Source organism: Lepus europaeus, chromosome 1 (genome assembly GCF_033115175.1).
Source record: "Lepus europaeus isolate LE1 chromosome 1, mLepTim1.pri, whole genome shotgun sequence".
Classification (NCBI taxonomy): Eukaryota; Metazoa; Chordata; class Mammalia; order Lagomorpha; family Leporidae; genus Lepus; species Lepus europaeus.
In genome coordinates, this window is record NC_084827.1 from 155,967,399 (window position 1) to 155,989,289 (window position 21,891).

General features: G+C 35.1%; 1 protein-coding gene across 1 annotated transcript in view; it reads right to left on the bottom strand.

Annotated features, from left to right (window-relative positions):
• Window positions 1–21,891, bottom strand: part of ERBB4 (erb-b2 receptor tyrosine kinase 4) — an 812,545-nt gene that overhangs the window by 411,878 nt on the left and 378,776 nt on the right. Inside the window, exon 4 of the mRNA XM_062197030.1 lies at window positions 9,415–9,549. Within this exon, the coding sequence (XP_062053014.1) occupies window positions 9,415–9,549 (135 nt within the window). The remainder of the gene's footprint in view (window positions 1–9,414; window positions 9,550–21,891) is intronic.

Below are 21,891 nucleotides of genomic sequence, written 5' to 3' on the forward strand. Positions count from 1 at the left end.
TTGTTTAGTAATTTTAATGAGAAATATTAGCAGAAAATTATCCTGAAGAGTCAGCTCTTTCCCTGTATAAATTTTTAGCTAAATTACTCTCTGTCTAAAGAGGTGATTCTTTCTTGAATTGTGTGTGTGTGAGTGATTTCATTTAACATTTGCCCCCTAGGGATTTGAGCCATACTTCTTTCATACCATATGTGATATGTAGTCCTAATCATCAGAATAAAAAAAAAATGGTAAGTCACCGAACAGGGCTTAACCCAATATTACTTCTTTATGGCTATTGATACACATGGAAGCACTGTGCAGTCAAGTATTAGATTTCCTAGAATTTTGAGAGCTGGTTGTTTAATACTGAAGGAGTAACAAAAGTTAGTAATGTAATAAATCAAGTTTAATACCACCATACTTTGAGAACTTAATTCTTTACTAGTTCAAGAAAATTATCTATATGGAACACAAAATGCAATACTAGTTTGGATTTGGCAATTATTTAAAGATCTAAGGGGTTGGCTTTGTGGCACAGCCAGTTGAACCCTGATCCCATAGAGACCCAGGTGCTCGACTTCCTACTCAGCTTCCTGCTAAAACATTCTGGGAAACAGCATAGGATGGCTCGAGTGCTTGGGTCCCTGCCACCAATGTCAGAGATCTAGATGGAGCTCCCAGCTCCTGATTTGACCTATGCCAGTCTTGACTGTTGTGGGAATTTGGGGAGTGAACCGGTAGATGGGAGATTCATCTTCATCTCCTTCTTCCTCACCCTCTCCCACTCTTTTTTTTTTTTTTAAGATTTATTTATTTATTTGAAAGGCAGAGTTACAGAGATGTACAGACAGAGAGAGAGAGAAAGATCTTCCATCTGCTGGTTCACTCCCCAGATGGCCGGAGCTGTGCTGATCTGAAGCCAGGAGCCAGAAGGTTCTTCCAGGTTTCCCACATGGGTACAGGGGCCCAAGGACTTGGACCTTCTTCCACTGCTTTCACAGGCCATAGCAGAGAACTGGATCAGAAGTGGAGCAGCTGGGAAATGAACCAGCACCCATATAGGATGCCGGCACTGAAGGCAGCAGCTTTACCCGCTGCGCCACAGCACCAGCCCCAGACCCATCTTGCACTCTTGCTCTGCCTTTCAAGTAGATGAAAATATACAGAAGAAATGTAATATTCATTAAAATATAAAGTTTTTAAAACTAATGGTTTTAATGTATGTGGAACATTTGGCTTAAACAAATGATTGATGTTTGTGAATATATTTATTAATTTACCAATCCCCCTCTCATCTAAGTTATTAGGTGATGTTTGGCTTCCAAAGACAATTCATAATGAATGGTGAGGGCTGGCACTGTGGCATGGTGGGTAAAGCCAGCACCTGTGGCTGCGGAATCCCATATGGGCACCAGTTCATGTCCTGGTTGTTCTGCTTCTGATCCAGCTCCCAGCTGATGTTCTGTGAAATAGTAATAATAAAAAAAAAGATGGCCCAAGTGCTTAGGCCTCTGCACCCATATGGGATACCTGCAGGAAACTCCTGGCTCCTGGCTTCAGATTGGCCCAGCTCTGGTTTTTGTGGCCATTTGGGGAATGAAGCAGTGAATGGAAGCTCGCTCTCTCTCTCTCTCGCTCTCTCTCTCTCTCATTGTAACTCTACCTTCCAAATAAGTAAATAAATCTTTAAAAAAGAGGAAAAGGATTCGGAGCTTTTGAGGTGTGTTTTTTTTTTTTTTGAGTCTTGTTTAAATAAAGCTCTGGTATTAACTTTGGGCCACTAAAACATACAGGAAATACACAATAAGATGTCAATTGAATATATAACAAAAATATAACTACATATTCTAAAAATCCTTCTGTATATGTGGTTAATTCATATGAAAAAAGTCATAATCAGAAGGTATTTTTTCTTTAGCAGAAGAAATGACACAGATTTTGATATATATTAACTTATATAACATGTTATTGCTCAACATAATCTTATAACTTATAATATATAACTTATGTTATTGCTCAACATAATCTTGTGATTAGCCAAAAACTGTGATTTTCCAGCCTCGAATATCAGTAATTACAAAGAATTCCCTTACCTGGCAGATCTCACTGGGGAAAGGTTCACTCTAGATACCAGATTTGCTGCATGGACAATGTATTGTGATGTCCAAAGGGAGCTGTATTCAAGGACTTGGGTCTTCGGGACATCCATGCTCCTGCCCATATCTACATTCCTAGCTTAGGAGCTCCTAGTTGGAGGCCTCTTTATGGATAGCCCTCAAGAAAGACCTGCCTTGCATATCCTTGTTGGAACTGCCTTAGGAGAAAGCATGGGGAGGCTTTGCATACATCTTTCCTCCACTCTGTCTCAGAACTAAATACCTTTCCACTCAGGTCTTGCCCCTTCCTTTCCTCAGTCCACCAGTACACAAAACTTCCAGAGATTGTGTGCAGGGCTCCCTTGGCAGTGAGATAATCACTATGTGTTTATGCCTCTGATGCAGGTGGATTATGCTTGGCACCTGTTCTCGGTGGAAGACTGAGACTGGGGGATTTGGTGCTTTGCTGGGTGCCTCCTGCTCACACTATCACTATAAGTAAGGGATTTGACTGTTGCTTTCATTTTGTCTTGTTTGATTTGACCACTCCAGCCCCTAGCAGCTTAGCTCTTGGTGCAGTTAAACTCCTGACACTTTCTTCCTTTTATAGATGAGCAAATAGAAGCACTGAGAGTCAAACTGAGAGCTCAAGGTCAAGTTGCTGGTAAGCAGCAATGCCCGATTTCAAACAAGACAGTTTAGTTTATCAAACCCATTCTCTTAACTACCCAATCTTCTCTGTTGGGAAGTATCACTGTCTCTATTTCTATATTAATGTTCTGATACATTCCCATTTGCTTAATTTTCAGGAGGTAATATATTTCCATCATTTTTATATTCTTGTGGTATTGGGAGTTGTTATTATAATGCTCATATAGATGAAGCATCATTTTATGTATTCTGTATAACTCCTCATACATTGAAGGTTAGTCTATTAAATGATTTCATTGCTGCACCTATCTAAGAGTGTTAGAATGCTATATACCAAGTCCTGCTATGGATTTGTAACAAAAAGACTCAGCTTTCCCTTACCCTCCTAAAGTCTGGATCAGAATATCCCAAGAGCATTTTAGAAAACACAACTTGGATATAATTTTTAAGTCATAAATTTTTAATTGAATGGTATTATTTTAATTGGTTTTAGACAGTTCAAACTTTTTTCTCCATTGTTTCAGTTATAGACCAAATAAACACCAATAAAAAGAGCCAGGTTGGACCTCATCAAATGTTTCTTTTATGCAATAAGAGGTAATACTGTACCAAAAGACACATTTTGTGGCAGTCATTGGCCCAGTGGATAAGATGCCTCTTGGAATGCCCACATCCTCTATGGCAGTGCCTGAGTTCGAGGCTGAGGTCTGCTGCTGACTCCAGTTTCCTAATAATGAGCACCCTGACAGGCAGCAGCTAAAAATTCAGGCTTCTGGGCCATTGCAACCCACAAGGGAGCCTCAAAGCTTGAGTTTCAGGCTCCAGATTGGGACTGTCACAGCTCTGTCAGGTGTGTGCATGTGGGGAGTGAACCAGCTGATGAAAGATCTGCCTCCACCCCTGCCTTTCAAATAAATAAAAATTAAGAAATAAAATTTTTAAAATAAATATACTGAGAAATATTTTGCAAAGTATCACTTAGGAATCAACTATTCCTATATAAGTTATAAATATACAAAAGTATTTTACAAATTACCACCTCTTTGTTTAAACATTAAAGGAAAAGCATACATATAATAGAACATAAAGGTAACATTGTCTTACATTATAAAATTAAATTTACCACATAGATACAAGTTGTAATTTTTAGCTGAAAGAGACTGATGTGAATAAGATGTCCCTGGGTTGTAACTTTTACTTCACATTCACTCTTTTTTAGATAAGTGATGGATGTAAGGAAATACGCCTTAGATTCATCTGGTTTTCTTGCTTATGAACTTCTATAGTTTGGATATTTTTGTCCTCTCCAAAGCTCATATTGAAAACTTACTCCCTAATCAATAGTGTTCTTATGGGGCTGGCACTGTGGCATAGCACTGTGATGCTGGCGTCCCATATGGGCACTGTGATGCTGGCATCCCATATGTCACTGGTTCAAGTCCCGGCTTCTCCACTTCTGATCCAGCTCCTTGCTAATGTGCCTGGAGAACAGCAGATGGCCTGAGTGCTTGCACTCCTGCACCCATGTGGGAGACCCAGAAGAAGCTTTTGGTCCCTGGCTTTGGTCTGGCCAAGCCCTTGTCATTGCAGTCACTTGAGGAGCAAACAGGGGATGGAAGGTCTCTCTCTCCATCTCTTCCTCTATATCTCCATAACTCTGTCTTTCAAATAAATAATCTTAGGAAAAAAATTAGTGTTGGTAGGTGGGGACTGAAAGTATACAGTCATGAGGTCTCCACTCTCACATATTAATGTCACTATCAAAAAGGCCTGTAGGAATGGGTTTGCTCTCCTTGCTTCATGTGCCATGTGACCCTCTACAGGGTGCTATATTCAAGAGGCCATTCTGGAAGCAGAGACTGGGTCCTTAGCTGACTTCAGACCAAATGTGAGTGTTTGGACTTCCCAGCATCCAGAATAAAGAGGCAATAAATTCATACTCTTTATAAATCCCTCAGTCTCAGGAATATTGATACAGCCACACAAATAGACTAAAACATGAAACTACCCATTTCATTTATTTACCTATTCAGTAAATATTTGTTATCTATTCATCATGTCCTACAAAAGAGGATGCAATGATGCATGGGGCTTGTCCACAAGGAATTTACATTTTAAAATAGAATGCCAGGTTCCATCTCTGGTCATAATAGCCACTTGCGAAAGGTTACCCAATCTAGTGTGGAAAATACTTCTTGGAAGGTGTGACACTGAATGTCTTAAAGTATGACTAAAATTTAATCTGGCAAACAAAAGAGGAAGAGCAGTACAAACAAATTTTAAGGACTGCATTCACAGAGTTAATACCAAGGGATCTGCTGAAAACTCTAAACCATATGATTTTACTTAGAGTTGTCCCTAAATTTGTCAGTCTCTGTGACAGAGTTTTTAACACATGGTCGTGTTAGAGTCCACTAAAAAGTGCTTTTGCAGGCATTTTGTCAGATATACTTTTCAGGACTGGAAGTAAGGAGAATAATTAAACATATGGGCTCTTAAACAGGAGGTCTTGAACTCCTACAAGGGTTCTGGGTAGATTTTAGCGTTATCAGCTACAATGTAATCAACAGAAACGATGATATGATTTATGTTACGTTTTAGTTGTTAAGTCATCTAAAATACTGTTTACTTATTTATTCTTAATGGTGGTAAGAAACAGATGACATATAGTTCAGTGGTGTTAAGTATATTTACATGGTGTGCAAGAGATATCCAGAACTTCCTCATTTGCAAAGTAGGAACAGTATTCCCAATTAATAGTAGCTTCTCATTTCTCCGTACCCCAAGCTCCTAGTAACCACCAGTCTACATTCTGTTTCTGTAGGTCTAACTACTTAGAATATTTGAAATAAATGGAATCACACAATACCTGTCTTTCTGTGACTGACTTATTTCCTTTAGAATAGTGCTTCAAGTTTCATCCATGTTGTAGGATGTGGCTACATTTCCTTCTTGAAGACTCAATAATATTCCGTTGTATGGATATATCATATTTTCCTTATCCATTCAAATCTTCTTGAACATCTGGGCCCCTTCTACCTCTTGGCAAATGTGAATAATGCCGCTATGAAGATGGATGTGTGAACATTTCTTTGAGACTTTCATTTTGTTTGGATATGTACCCAGAAGTTGTATTGCCAGATCACATATGCTAAATCTATTTTTAATTTTTGATGCACCACCATCCTGTTTTCCATGGTGGTTGTACCATTTTACAAACCCAAGAAGAGTCCCTTCTTCTTTCCCTTCTTACAACCCTCAATCATTGATTTCCTTTCTTCTTCTTTCCCTTTCTTCTTCTTTTTATTTTTTATTTTAATAGTAGTCAACCTAACGGTGAGAGATGATTTCATTGTGGCTTTGATTTATTTCTTCTCCCTAATGGTTAGTGATGCTGAGCATCTTTTATATGCTTGCTGATCATTTGTATGCCATTTTTGGAGAAATTTCTATGTGATCTTGCTCACTTTTAAATTGGGTGTTTTTTTGTGATTGAGTTGTAGAAGTTCATCATATTCTGGATTTAATACCTTATCAGACATATGATTTACAAATATTTTTGCCATTCTGAAGGTGGCATTTTCATTCTGTTGATAACGTCTTTTGATGCACAGACATGTTTCAGGTTGATGCAGTCCTATTTATCAATTTTTGCTTTTTAACAAATCTGTGCTGTTGCTGTTATATCGAATAAATTATTGCCAATTCCAATGTTATGATGCTTTCCTCCATGCTTTCTTCTAGGAGTTGCATAGTTTTAGAACTTATATAAGTTTAGTTCTTTAATCCAATTTAAGTTAATTTTTGTATATGGCAATGATAAATGATCAACTTCAATCATTTGCATGTGGGTATCTAGTTTCCCTAACAGTATTTGTAAAGGGGACTGTTCTTTATAAACTTATGTCTATCACTTCTTCAAAATTATATTATATATTAATACTACTGTTATAATTCTTAACTTAATATGCTAATGAAGAAATATTACTATATAACATGCCTATTATTAAGTATGTTGATAAATATATTTCAATATAATTTAGATTCTCTGTAATCCTTTGTAATTTATTTTTGTACTTAGTGATTTTTATTTATTATGTCTTAAGGCATTTATTTTGTTTTATTTAATCATTTAAAATATTATAAGATGGGGCTGGCCCTGTGGCATAGTGGGTAAAGCAGCTGCCTGCAGTGCCGGGTTCCCATATGGATGCCAGTTTGAGTCCCAGCTGCTCCATTTCTGATCCAGCTCTCTGCTATGGCCTGGGAAAGCAGTGGAAGATGACCCAAGTCCTTGTGCCCCTGCACCCACATGGGAGCCCAGGAAGAAGCTCCTGGCTCCTGGCTTTGGATACACCCAGCTCTGTCCATTGTGGCCATTTGTGGAATGAATTAGCAGATTGAAGACCTCTCTCTCTCTCTCTTTGCTCTTGCCTCTCTGTAAATCTGCTTTTCAAATACATAAATAAGGGGCCAGCACCTGGCTCCTGGCTTTGGATTGGCACAACTCTGGCCGTTGTGGCCATCTAGGGAGAGAAACAACAGGTGGAAGACCTCTCTCTCTATCTCTACCTCTCTGTGTAACTCTGTCTTTCAAATAAATGAAATAAAGCTTTAAAAAATAAATAAATCTTAAAAAATAAAGTATTATAAGAAGGGGAGAACAAGCTTCCTCAGAATACTACAAAGATCTATGGCTTCAAAATGTATCAAAAATTGAGAGAATATTTTAGTAGCTCAGGAATCAGATGAACTCTTGAACTAAGGCAAATGTTGTAATAAATATGTAAAATAAATACATGGCCAAAAATCAATACAACTTGGTGATCAAATGCCAAAACTGATGAGAAAGTGAAGTCAATGATGATCACCGAAAGTTTAATTTGGGTGACTGGTTGGTGGTGTGTAGTCCTGGGAGTCATGAGGTCACTAACAGAAAGAAGGTGGAGGAAGACACTAACTCAGAATAAAACACTAGGATACCAAAATTCAAAGAATAGGCCATTCATTATTATCATCTATAATATCATGTAGTATATACAATGTGTCAACAGAGAGAACTACTATGTGAGCAATAAAACTTTCAAAAGCAATTGGTGGTTAATTTGTGAAGGATCACTTGTTATGAATCTACTCTGCATTTATAATTTTTGCACCTGCAATTATTTGCATGCAAAAAAATGCTGCCGCAGTTGCCTAATTATAGGCACAAGCATCCAAATTTGCCCTCTAAAAGAACAGAATAAAGAGATACCATCTGTGAATGTGCAGAAAACCCCTCAGACCTTTCCCGCTCCAAATCCTGTAAGGCATGTGGGAATATTTCCCTTTTGGCTTTTGTCTTAGGCTTTATTTTTGGCGGATGTCATTCATGCATAACAAAGTAGTCATTCTGATAAGTTGAGTGTCAGCAGGCCTTTCCTCTTGCCCATAGAATATACTTTCCCATCCCCCAAATATGGTATGCACCATAGGATGAGCAGACTGAAAACAGAAGCCATTTCTAAAACATATCATTTTCCTTGTTAGTGTAAGCCTGCTCATTTTTTTATTCATATATGTTTTTACAAGGTAAGCAGCTTGAATACTGTAAAGACAAAAATGCTAAACAAATTTCTGCTCAATGGTGACAAGAAAATTATATTTCTCTACTTAAAAAGTTTTAGCCATTTATTAAAAACACGGCTGTCAGGTTTGATCAAATATATTCATATTTCCCCATCATATTATTAGGGCCATGATGAAATTTAATAATTGTCCCTTGATATTTGATTTCCTACAAAGCGTCATAACAGAATCAGCACCATAGCAATAATTAGTGAACTATATGGAGACAGATAAGATTTCAGGTGGGAAATATGTAATAATAGATGAGAAATATGAAACCCAGGTTAACACTTGATAAAAATTCTAGTCTCATACAAATGTCAGTAAAAATAAATGTGGGGACAACAGAGGCTGCATTAGGAAATGAAACAGACTGCAGACACCATAATTTTCAAAGATTTTAACAAGGGTTCAAATATTATTTGCTTCCTATTTAATCACATTAAACACTTCAAATTTGATAAATCCTCTGATAAAAACAACATCCATCTTAAAAATGGAAAATTCCTTAGATTATTAAGCTAATGACTAAAATAAGAATGTAACATATATTTCTTCCATATTAACTCTGTATTTCTCCTCTTTTTTAGTATTTGAAGTTATAAAAAAATATTACCATGAAGTTTTTAGGGCTAAATGAAGGCTTAGGAATTCTAAAATGTTTACCTGTTACTTATTTACTTACATAAATTAGAGCAACTAAAAAGGTACATTTTTTGTCCTACTACTTTTATTTCAGTATAGAAATACTAAGAGTTGACACAGTCGTTAGGCACCAGCCTTACCTGTATGGATAATGGGGCACCTGTTTGGACACTGACATAAGACAATATAAATGGAATTCAGCCAAGAAGAACAAGGTTAAGAAAATGAGAATGTGTGAAGGGGAAACACCATTCCAGAAAGAGAATTAATTAGAAGTACATGTTTGGCCAGCCATCTGTTCTGTCATATGCATCTCAACATTTCAATGGATGCAAAGTTCAAAATATTATGAATAATATAATAAAGGTGAGCCATTCATTTTCACTGGAAGTGTCAGAACATTGGAAACATTAAAAAGGGTGAAGCTACTCACATCCTGAGCTACCATTTGTTGATACCAGAGTCAAATTTGAAGGCCATGGATTCCGAACAATGTCTTGCCAATGAATTGTGTCTGCATAACAAAGGAATTTGTTCTGGTCCACATAGACACCACCATTCAGGATTTCTGTATTAAAAAGAAGAAAATTTGTGGTCAAAATACTTATTGGTGAAATAATAATCAACAAAAATTATTTGCTCTTAAACTATTTTCAATGTTAAATCAGTTACACTATTAACAGCCATGAGATCTTTTAAAATATCTTTCACTAAGTCATATATATTAGTTGCAGAAATTTGCCAAGATAGAATAATACACAAGAAAAAAAAAGTAACTCATAATTGTAACACTAAGGCAGAAGTACTGTTAACATTTTGGTACAGGATACTGTTTCTTTTTGCTTTTCCCCTGAATTATAATGATATTTTATTTTTTTTAATTTTATTTAAGTTTCACATATGTCATACATACAGATTTAGGAACATAGTGACACTTCCCCCTTACCCTCCCTCCTGCTCACACTCTAACCCTTCCTCCTCCTCATAGTATTTCATAACCTACAAGTTTGATTTGATATTATGCAGTGGATATTTAATGGCAATTATCTACTGTTCTAAATTATTTAATGAGAATATGACACACCAGAATATAAATTAGATGGCAATTATCTGATAAATCAATTCTTGTTGGTCATATACTTATCACTGATGACTCTTTGATATACCTTTCATGGGGCAGGCATTTGGTGCAGTGGTTAAGCTGCTATGTGGATGACCATTTCCCATTTGGGAATACCTCACTTTAAGTCCTGGCTTTGCTCTCCATTAAGCTTCCTACTAATGTACAACTTGAGAAGAAGCAGGTAATGGTCTCCTACCATCCATGTAGTAGATCTAGAATGAGTTTCCATTTTCTGGTTTCAGCCTTTCCCAGCTCTGACGTGGTAGGCATTTGGGAAGTTAATCAGCATATGTGATATCTCTCTCTCTCTCCTTCTCTGTGCATTCCTCTTTCTTTTAAAAAAAAACTAATAACTAAAATATTTTTGAAATTTTGCAAGTTTATTTTAATGTAATATAATGCAAATATTTTAATAGTTTTGGTACAAGTTGTCATCTGCACTTGAAAAAAGATTGTTTCAGTTAATGAAACACTGATTGTAGTCAGTAGTAAGGAATTAGCATGAGGCAGAAGCTAAAATTAATGCTTCCAATTACAAAAATATTATTTATAATCACACATGGAATAAAAGAATGGCCAATTATTGATCAATGATAACACAAAATATTATAAAAACTCTATAGTTCCTTGAAACATGGGCATAGCTGTGAGATAAAATTCAGTAAAACCAATTTCTAGGTAATTCCCTCTCTCACAACAGTGTCCTTTATTGACTAACTTGTCCCCTCTGAACAGTGTCTAATCACATCTGTGGATTGTCTTCCAGATTGTTTTAAATTATTCAGAAGAAAAGTAAAATATTTCCTCTGGGAGTTCTACTCTTAGTTAAAAAAATTGGCTGAAACGCATACATAGAAATTTGCTATCCAATATCTACATTTCCTTCTCTTGTCTCCTACAAAAAACAGATTTAAGTATTCAGTTACAAATATTAAAGCCCAATTAACAGTAGTTTATATAGATTGGGGATTATTTTTTCTCAAATACTAAGAAGTCAGTTCAGGTTCTTTGCCATGCCTATTTTCTGCTCTGTCATTCTGTGTGATGTTTTTATTCATTCCAGGCACAAGGTTGGTGCTATATGTAAAGACACCCAAACCGAAGGCAGAATGAAGGCAGAAATGCAAGCAGGTGCCATCTTCCCAGTGAAGCTTTTTGTATTTGGGAATAGATGTTCTTCTACTCCAGGGCTATTTTTGCCTTTCATTGGCTTGAACAATATCACATGGCTACCCTTACTGTGAGAGTGAATGAATCTACTAGAAGTTAGTGAGGAAGAAGAGCTACACTCTCTCTGTCTCCTATGGTAGGCTTGAGAAAACATCTCCTGTATAATACCCCAAGAATGAAACAGCATGTGGTAGAACAAAGTGATAGAACAAGAGAGGACCGGGGCCGTGGCTTAACAGGCTAATCCTCTGCCTTGCGGTGCCAGCACACCGGGTTCTAGTCCCGGTTAGGGCACCGGATTCTATCCCGGTTGCCCCTCTTCCAGGCCAGCTCTCTGCTATGGCCCGGGAGTGCAATGGAGGATGGCCCAAGTGCTTGGGCCCTGCACCCGCATGGGAGACCTGGAAAAGCGCCTGGCTCCTGGCTTTGGATCAGCACGATGTGCTGGCCGCGGCGGCCATTGGAGGGTGAACCAACGGCAAAGGAAGACCTTTCTCTCTGTCTCTCTCTCTCACTATCCACTCTGCCTGTCAAAAAAAGAAAAAAAAAAACCCAAGAGAGGTTTGTGAAATGAAATTAGTGAGCACATCCAAAGTGCTGTACTGTATTGTATGCATAAAGTCTTCCAGATTAATTGTTATATTGCAAGGTTTGCTACATTTAAAATCAGTCATATAGCATCACCCTTCCACTGACTTTTGGCATCATTTTTTTAGGTAAGGAAAAATATAAAAAGAAACAAAAAAGAAATTAGATCATCTTTTTACTTTTAAAACTCAGTTCATTATTTTCATGGCCTAACCATACAACCTTCATCAAAGCAGAAGGGAGATGTAAGACATAAAAGAGATTGTGAGAATGGATTTCTACATTAATGTTTGGCATTAAGTTTCCATCTAAGAAATGTGACAATCTCATACTAATAGCTTTCTCATGAGACATTAGGTGATACTCCTCTGCTCTACGAATAATTCTTCATTTGGTGACAAAAAAAGGAGATTTTGACTGCTATCCAGGAAATGACAGCTATTTTTCAGTATACATTTGCAAAAGTTCTATTTTAGAAAAACCGAAGAGAAAGGTAATAGCTCCAACATGGAGAGAGTCTATTTTTCAGGAGTAACATTTTAATACAAATAGTTCACACTGAAGGAACACGGTATCAATCTCCAACTTCCTATCTAAAAAATTTGAAATTGAATCAGATTATATTATAATGAATAGTAATATTATCAAATCCCTTCCTTCATCAAGGTTAATCTGTTACCAATATTGACATTTGTTTCTTAGAAATACGCCGTATAAGAGCTTGGCTTATACTTTGAAAAGAGATTTAGAAAACAGATCATAATAACTCAAGTATAATCTTACATGTTAAAATTTCATATTAAGATACAATCATGATCAATCTAGACAATACTTTTATCATCCCAAATGCAAAATCCAACATCTGCTAGCAATTCTGGTCAGGAGGATTTATACATTTTCAGCACTTGATGATAGTTTATCTCTCTGTGTTTATGTTTTCCATGAAAATAATCTTTTTTCCTTTGTGTTTGGCATAGACACTACCGTAATATTGAATGACAAAGCTCAACAATAAGAGACATTAGGTTTCCACTTATATACACAGGAGAGTTTTAATAGATGCTTTTCATCTCATATATTCTTTTGATTAACTTTATTACCTAAATATTTGCCAGTCAATAATGCTACATTTGCACTCATACATTTTTAGTAAAGTTTTTAAAACTTTATAGCTTAACAAATATTTTTAGATTAATTTAATATGTGTTGTGAGAAGACATTCTATTTGGTTTAATCCTGTATTAAGAAAATTCTCAGGAATGGATACTGATCTGTAAGAAAGCTCTTATAGATACAAAATATTCACTCAACAGAGGGACAGCTAATATTTATGTCTTGGATGACTACAGCAGTTTGACTATAATTTTAGGCAAGGGAAGAAGACAAGAATTATATAAAGAGAAAAACTTGAGAAGATATTTTTCTAACAAGATACAAGAAAAACGAATAGCTATATTTTAATCTATCTGTGGTAATACACAAGTACAGCAAACTTTTCAACGAACTATAGTAAAGATAGATTGGAAGGAGTAACTTGTGTTATAATAAAAAGCTTGCTTCCCATTCACATGAAATTGGGTGACTAATGAAATTTTAAGACCAGAATAAAAAATCAAGAAGGTTTTTAAAACTAAGGAATACAGGCAAATAAGGCATACATTTAATTCTATTCAAAGGTGCATAAATCCTGGAAGTGTGCAGGGACACAAAAAAGTGTTGACCTATTGAGTGAGATCAAGGTGATGACATTCCAGTCCATTTCAATTCCACTATAGAAAATATATTAATGTAAATTAGGAGAGACACAAATAGATTCTTGGTTATTTAATCAATTGTTAGAAAAAGCTACTATGAGTTTTCTTATCATATTATATAAAATATTTCCAGAGAGTTCATAAAACACAGCAGTTTCTTCTTAATAAATATCATAGTTAAATACAGTAAGATATATTAGATATGGCACTCTATGAAAAAAGTATTAATTCATTACTGACAAATTCCAGAAAACACTTTAATATGTTTGTGTCTCAAACACTTCCTACTAGATTAATGCATGCCAGTCAAGTAAAAGATGTCAGGAATCTTTTTTTGTTCTGTTTTTAGAGAAAGTAAATTGTAATCCACACTAATCTCCAATATGTTGAATATAATTTATGTAGAGCATACATTTGTGACTGAAATATAATAACACTGAACTCCACGAAGGCAAAAACATATTTTTCAGTGCTGTATCAATAGATTCAAACCTGCACTAATGGTTATTCAATGAATACTTAAATTTAACCAGAAAAAAAGTACCATGGATCTGAAATGTACTTAAAATTAATTTCTGTTGTAATTCCTAATATATAAACTTTATTGAGATCAAATCATAATAAGAATTAAAGTTACCTTCTCCCATAATCATTCTTTAGGTAACCACAACCAATTTTATGTTTCATTAAATTAGAGGCTATTTCCATTTTGTTCAAAATTGTATCCCCACTAAATACAAGTCCCAAGAAGATATACTGTAAATACTTGCTGATGTAAAAAAAAAAAAAAAATCTATGTACCTCTCTATGGAAGATATAAGCTGGGAGGTCAAGGGGAAGAACAATTAAGCTCTCAGTAGGGGTGCCCTCATCATGGATACTGGGTATCCATGTTACTGGGGTCAAGTCCTGGTTCCATTCCAGTGGATGAGAATGCCATCTGTCTGTCTCTCTCTCTCTCTCACCCTCACGCCCTCTCTCACTTTCTTCCTCTCTCCTTCCCGTTCTTCCTCTCTCTTTCTCTTTCTCTCTCCCTTTCAAATGAATAAATAAATATTTTAAAAAGGCAAGGAGTGGCTGGCGCCACGGCTCACTAGGCTAATCCTCCGCCTTGCGGCGCCGGCACACCGGGTTCTAGTCCCAGTCGGGGCACCGATCCTGTCCCGGTTGCCCCTCTTCCAGGCCAGCTCTCTGCTGTGGCTAGGGAAGGCAGTGGAGGATGGCCCAAGTGCTTTGGCCCTGCACCCCATGGGAGACCAGGAGAAGCACCTGGCTCCTGCCATCGGATCAGCGCGGTGCGCCGGCCGCAGCGCGCCAACCGCGGCGGCCATTGGAGGGTGAACCAACGGCAAAAAGGAAGACCTTTCTATCTCTCTCTCTCTCACTGTCCACTCTGCCTGTCAAAAGAAAAAAAAAAATGGCAAGGAGTGCCAATATGTCATCTGAAAGAGAATGTAAAGTGTTTGTGTCTTAACTTTTCAGTTTGCAAAGGTTTTGTCCACTTGACTTTCTTTCCTGGACTCCCATTTGCATGAGTCTAATGAAGAAGGAAATGTTTGTGTTCTTTCAATGACCCCTTTTTTTACTCCTCATTTAAAAAAAAAAAAATGTTAGGTATTATAGTGAATCAGGGAATGAGTTTCCATTAACAGAATCATTGACCTTTGCAATATATTATCTCAAAATAATGTGGTAAAATACTGAAGCATAGCTTTATTTCTCTGTCCTGTATGAAATAGCCTAATCATGATGCAACATCCACATTGAAAATACAGCTAATATGACCTCCTTAGTAGTTTTAAGAAGTTGAGAGAATTGCTTTGACCTAATGCACAATTTTTAACCATTTCATAAATAAGATTTAAAGTCTTTCTCTTTTCTCAAAATAAAGATTATAATTTCAAATACAGTTAGATATATCCCACTTAGTCTGTATGAATGAATCAACAGTAAATATTTTACTTATAAATCAACCAGCCATAATGATCTAATAAGCAGGAATGAAACAATTTCTATCTGTGCTTGTTTTGTTGTATAGTGGTGCATTTTTAAGTCAAAACTTTAGAAGTAGAATAATAGTAAAAAATAATAAAGATTAAAAATAGTGCAATTACCTAATTACAGTGGGGCATCTAAATAATGCATATATCGGATATATATATTACCCATCCAAGCCAAACAATACAATCGAAAGTCAAAATTCAAAGTGGCAAAGCTGATCTTTGAGTTAAAGCTACACAAAGCAGTCACAGGACTTTCTCGGACATAAAGCAGTATAACTTTCACACTGTCATCACCATAAGTCACATAATTCTGTTGGTAGACAATGACACAAAAGTAATATAGCTCACATTATCCACCTGAAATACTAAATGTATCATCTCTGCAATGGACTTGGTCCAGTTTCTTGTATCTTTCTCAAACCCAGACCTTTCAACTGGGAGTACAATGAATTGCTGCTACCCCACTGGGTCAGCCCTCAAGGTTCATTATTAATAAGCAGAGACTCTAAAGGCTAATGAGAACCGGGTGCTTGAGGAGACAATGGCTCATTCATCATCAATCAAGCTTTGAAGTTTTTATACAGATGATTTAAGAAGAGTTGAAGTGTGCAAAATTGAAATGTCACATTTGTGTTGGGAGTGGAGAGAGGGTGATAATGTAAATGAGTGATGTAACCTTCTGTATTTCAGCTCAATGATCAGAGTCAAAGCTTACAGATGCAGATACTGACGGTTAGGAAGTAACAGGGGACACTTTTTCAGTGACAGTCAGGCAGTTTCAAGAAGAAATTATTGGGCCTGTAGGCTGAAATTCAAATTAAGATAGAAAAGAATATTTTCATTTCAACTGAACGGAGCTAGGTAAAAAGTCATAGTGTTACAACATATTAACGTATGCTTCAGAGTACGCTACAATTCTTAGCTGCATTATATTTCAGCTCCTCTGAGAAGTCTCCTAGGAGCATCTCGTTCTTATAGGTTACCTCTGTCTGCCACAACGCTGATTATCTGAACTGCTCATCTGACATGGATTAAATGGAATCTTAACTTCATTTATATATATATAAAATTATATATGTAATATAATTATATTATATAACTATTTATCTATTTATATATACATACTTTGTCCTTTAATTCAAGATGTATATAAAGTTATGAATATATATTTAATTATATATATATATATATATATATATATATTCCTCTCCTATCTTACAGTAGATCCCTCAGGATAAGAATCATGGGACCATTCTGTGTCCCAGATGCCAAAGAAAGTGTCAAGTACATGATGGAAAGTCAAATGTATTTGAAGATTGTGATGAAAGTGACAACATTTTCAGGACATGTCCAACATTTGTAAATGGTATTAGTTGATTAATGGTAGCATTATATTATGATATATAGTAGATAATGTTTGTATTATAAATCATAAAATATTGAATAAACTTACAACTTAATGTGAACTATTGTATTAATTCTTCCTATTAATTAGGGTAGTTGTAATCCACTTAAACTCAGATGTATTCTCTGGAAAAAATTAAAAATAATTTTGTATTTTAGTAATATTTATATTATTACTATAGGAGTTTGTTCTGAAACCTCATTATATAATACCATATGTGTGTAAACATGACTAATGTTTTTCTTCTAATAATTTCTCCCAAAGGAAATATCTCTTTGCTCTTTTATTTCTATTAAATCAGAATAACACATTGAAAAATTCATCTATATTGAAAATTTGAGATTTACATTATTTCCTTCATTTCTATATTTAATTAGTCATGGTTCCTAAAGAAAATCCCTCATAATGTCTCATATCCACCGTTACTCTCTAATTTAGTTCTATCATGTAACACAGACTTAACTTCCAGCTTCTAATCTTTCCTCCCTATGGATCCATCTTGTATATTAAAGTCATAATATATTCTACACTACATGTAAATAGGTAGATCAATTAATTTATCCTCTAACATCTAGCCTTTGAAGTATAAAGACAATAAGACTAAACCTAGCTAAATGCATAAAACTAAAGCCCAAATTTAGTTTTACATTAACTGCGTGTGTGACTTTGTCTACCTTTTTGAGGTTCAGTGTTCTCAACTCTGTAATGGAGGCATTAAAGTTGCAGTATCTATCAAGCAGTTGATTCTATTATATTTTGTACTTGATTATTACTTAAATAGCTGTTTATTGATTGGAATAAGCATGGGTTATGCTTCAGTGTATTCATATTAATATTGTATGACTTAGTATTAGATTAGGTCGCAGGTTAAAGGGCAAACAGCTTTATTTTTCTTTTATATAAGTCTAGTTAGATAATTCAAGGCCACTATGGAAAACCCACAATCATTAGAGGCCTAGATTCCATCTTACTGTTTCTCCACTACCTTCAATACAAAGTAGTTTCCAACTGGCAAAAATGCAACAAACCTGCAAAACATGGAGGAAATCATGCGAAAGAAAAGAAAAGAACAGAGGTTGTTACAAGTTGTCTCTTAACAAAGTTTCCTGGAACTTGTACAGGACAATTACAATCCATTGGTTGAAATCAGCTGGGCACATGGAAGTTGGAGAACCATAATCTTTATCTTGGTGGTCATATAACTAGCTAAATTTTATATCACTTAAAAGCAAAAGAATGGGTGAGCTTGACTCCGTTGACTCGGTGGTGCCGACATCACTTGAAACACCTGCATCCGATATAGGATTGTCTGGTTGGGCTGTGGTGCTATTTCCTGCCAATGCACATCCTGGGAGGCAGCAGGTGATGGCTCAAGAACTTGGTTCCCTGTAACTCACTGGGAGATCTGGATTGGTTTCTGGGCTCCTTGTTTCATCTTCGACCAGCCCTGGCTTCTTTGTGCATTTGAAGAGTGAACCAGCAGAATGCAAATTTCTCTCCCCCTACTCCCAAGTAAAGTGAAAATAAACATATAAAAATTTTCAGAACAGCTAAAGAGCAGTAATGGATTTTGATGGAAAACTGGGGTATCTATCACATTGATTCAAAATGAAAAAAAAAAAAAAGTCTGTGCATCATCTGGATGTTTACAAAAAATAATCATATGACTTTCATGCATCTAAAGTTTTTTCAAACTTTTTCACTATGCATACACAATTTGTATATATCATATGGAATTAATTACAAACTAAACTCTCATATAACCAGCACTTAGATGATGAAATACCACAAAAGCCTTCATCACAATTTCTTCTTGCTTCAATCCCTAGCAATACCTTCACCTTGAATTTGAACAAGATTACTTTTCCCCATTTCTGTATTTTACATAAGGACACATGCTGTAAATATTATTTCATGTCTGGCTCCTTTTGATAAATAGTATGTCTGTGAAATCCATCTACATGGTTCACTTTCTAGACTGCATGCTATTGCATACTTTTTAAATTCTACATTGATGGACATTTGAGTATTTTTCACATGTAGGCTCCTTCAGTAATGCTATGGACATATGAAAATATGTCTATTGGTGACCACATGCACACAATTATGTTGTACACATAGATAAAACTAGAATTGCTGGGTAACAGTGACAATTAGTTTTCCAAAGCAATTTTTTCATTTTATATATCCCTCAGTTATGTAAGAGAAATAAAGTTGCTTCTTAATCTTAGCAATCCTTGTTTTTTGTTCCCTGTTTCATACAGGCATTCTGGCCAGTGTGTACTGGTATCATTTTAATTTACACTTCCTCAGGGATGAATGAAGTTTACTCTCTTAAATACTATTTTTGAGGTGCAATTTTTTAAAAAAGAGATTTATTCTTATTTCCTTAAAGAAGGCTCTTACATGAGAGTATCTTCTAAAGGTCATGGAAGATAAAATTAAAAAATACATTTTGGTGAACAAAATTTTGAGATTGATGAACAGTTCTTCTATATGCATTTTTCATGAATTTTTGAATGGATTTCCAAAAATTTTCCATCAAAAACTTATTTTTATTTCATTTTCGACTTTTTTGAAAATACTCTCATATGTGTGAAACATTTATAAAGAACTGTCAAAAATAATCTATAATTTATTAGTAAATAATTGATTAAATGTTCATATATGCCTCATATTTTTTAGGTGGAAGGATCTGGTTCCCTGTCTTGAAAATTACACTTTATATTAGAAAAATATAGCCAATTCATATTTATAATTATAAAATAAAGAGTAACATATGAATGTTGTGAGATATAAACAAAATTCGCTTAGGTCAAAATTATAAAAAAAATTATCTAATTAATATTTGGTAATGGGGATAAACCTAATCAAATGTATATGAAGAGAAAGAACGAAACATTTCTATGTTCTTGCTATTAAAATAGAACAAAACTCCACACAAAGCTCAAATATTTTTATTTTTCTATATACCAGAAAGTCCTCAGTACAGACAGCAATCCTCTTAAATAACTGCTACAAGTTTCCAGAAGATGTAATTGCTTCAGTAGAAGAAATCACTGGAGTTCAATGTTCTCATTACCAATAAAGGGGCAAGTCATATTAGTACCCAGAAATGATTTGTCCCTTTATTTCACAGGCTTTAATACAATAAGCCTGGGATATACCACAAGGTCACTTTCAAATATCTCACCTACTATATTAGTTTGTATGGTTTTAATAACTTTTCTCTCAATGTGTGATTTCTTCAGTATTTCTTCTTTATATTATTTCATAAAAGTATGATTTTTCCTGACGACAGTAATAACATATAATAGTGCTGTATATGTTTGTTGCTGGCAAGCTAAGACTTGCAAATAAAAGATAAAGTAAGGGAAAGAAGAATGATTTAATCTTATAAAATGATTACATAGTTTTCAAATATATTATGATTAAAAAGGCTATATAAGAGAATACTGAAAATACAAATATTTGAATTGTGGGTATGGGTATGACAGCTAAAATGCCTATAAATGCTAATGTTAAAAATAACATGTGAAGACATTTCACAAAGTAACATTAAATATAGAGCCATAAAATAAGAAGGCAAAGAAGCCAGTGCTGTCACAATTTAAAAACCATAACAAGTACATCTAAATTAAATATTTCTTTGAAAATGGAGTTTTAATCTGGAGAAAATCAGGAAGTAATGATTGAATAGGAGTAGATATCATTTTATTAAGCAGTGGCTGTCAAAATACAAAATATCAGGCAGCATGGTAAAATAGAAAAAGAAATAGCTTTTTAGATTGGTTTGTATATAGTTTTAAATTAGTGGTAATTATAGACAGTAAAATGGACAAATCTTAAGCTCTACATACTTAGGTACATGTTACGATTATATACTTCATTTCCATGTCATGTGGTTACCACTCAGCTAATGATACAATTTAATTCTCTTACTCCAATAATTTTTCCTCTCTGTTTGCTAATTAATAACTGCCAAAGCCACTATTCTGACTTCTATCACACAGATTAGATTTACCTGTTTATTAAGTTCATTTAAGAAGAATCATACAGTATACAGTCTTTCACCTATCTTCTTTTACTCAAAATTACCTTTTTGAGATTTATTTTTATTGTTGTCTTTGTTAGTTGTTTGTCATTTTCATTCGTGTGTCCTGGGCCATTGTACAAATAAGTCTCAATTTATTTAATATTAGTTTATACTTTAAGCACAGCTTTACTACATTTCCTGTATGACTGCAGGCAAATTAATGTAGGTTTCTCTTCTGTTACCTGTGAAATAGGAGTAATAATATTTATCTTGTGTGACAATGAGAATTACCGATTAAGCATATAATACACCTGGTACATACTATGGATTCAAAAACTGGTAGTTATTTCTAAAGAAATTACTGATGTAGTTTAGAAACCTTTTTTATTCAGAGTATTTTAAAATCTATGCACACTGGTTGAATTAAAGATCTTTCTAGAGGAAAGAAGACCAAATGAAAACTTCTGAATGTCACATGAAATCATCGATAAGTTTGGTGCTTAGCATAACAATTTTAGAGCTAGACACACTGAACTAAAATACTATTAAATGCCTTTTCCAAAGTTGGTTAATACAAAATTGTGTTTCTCTCTATGCAGAATATAGTTTATTCCTAAGGTCAAGGTCGTGAATTCTGTGACATCTTTTCTCTTCCACAGTGAGTAATCCTTGATATCTAGTTAAGTTAACCCTCCAGATCTTTCTGTGATAGCATTTAGAACTGCGAGATTTCCCTCTGTTCGGTGCAGATTGCTACACAGTTCTAGGCCACAAAGCTTCTACTGGCAACCAGCTACTACTGTGCTTAAAAAAAAAAATACATTCCAAAGG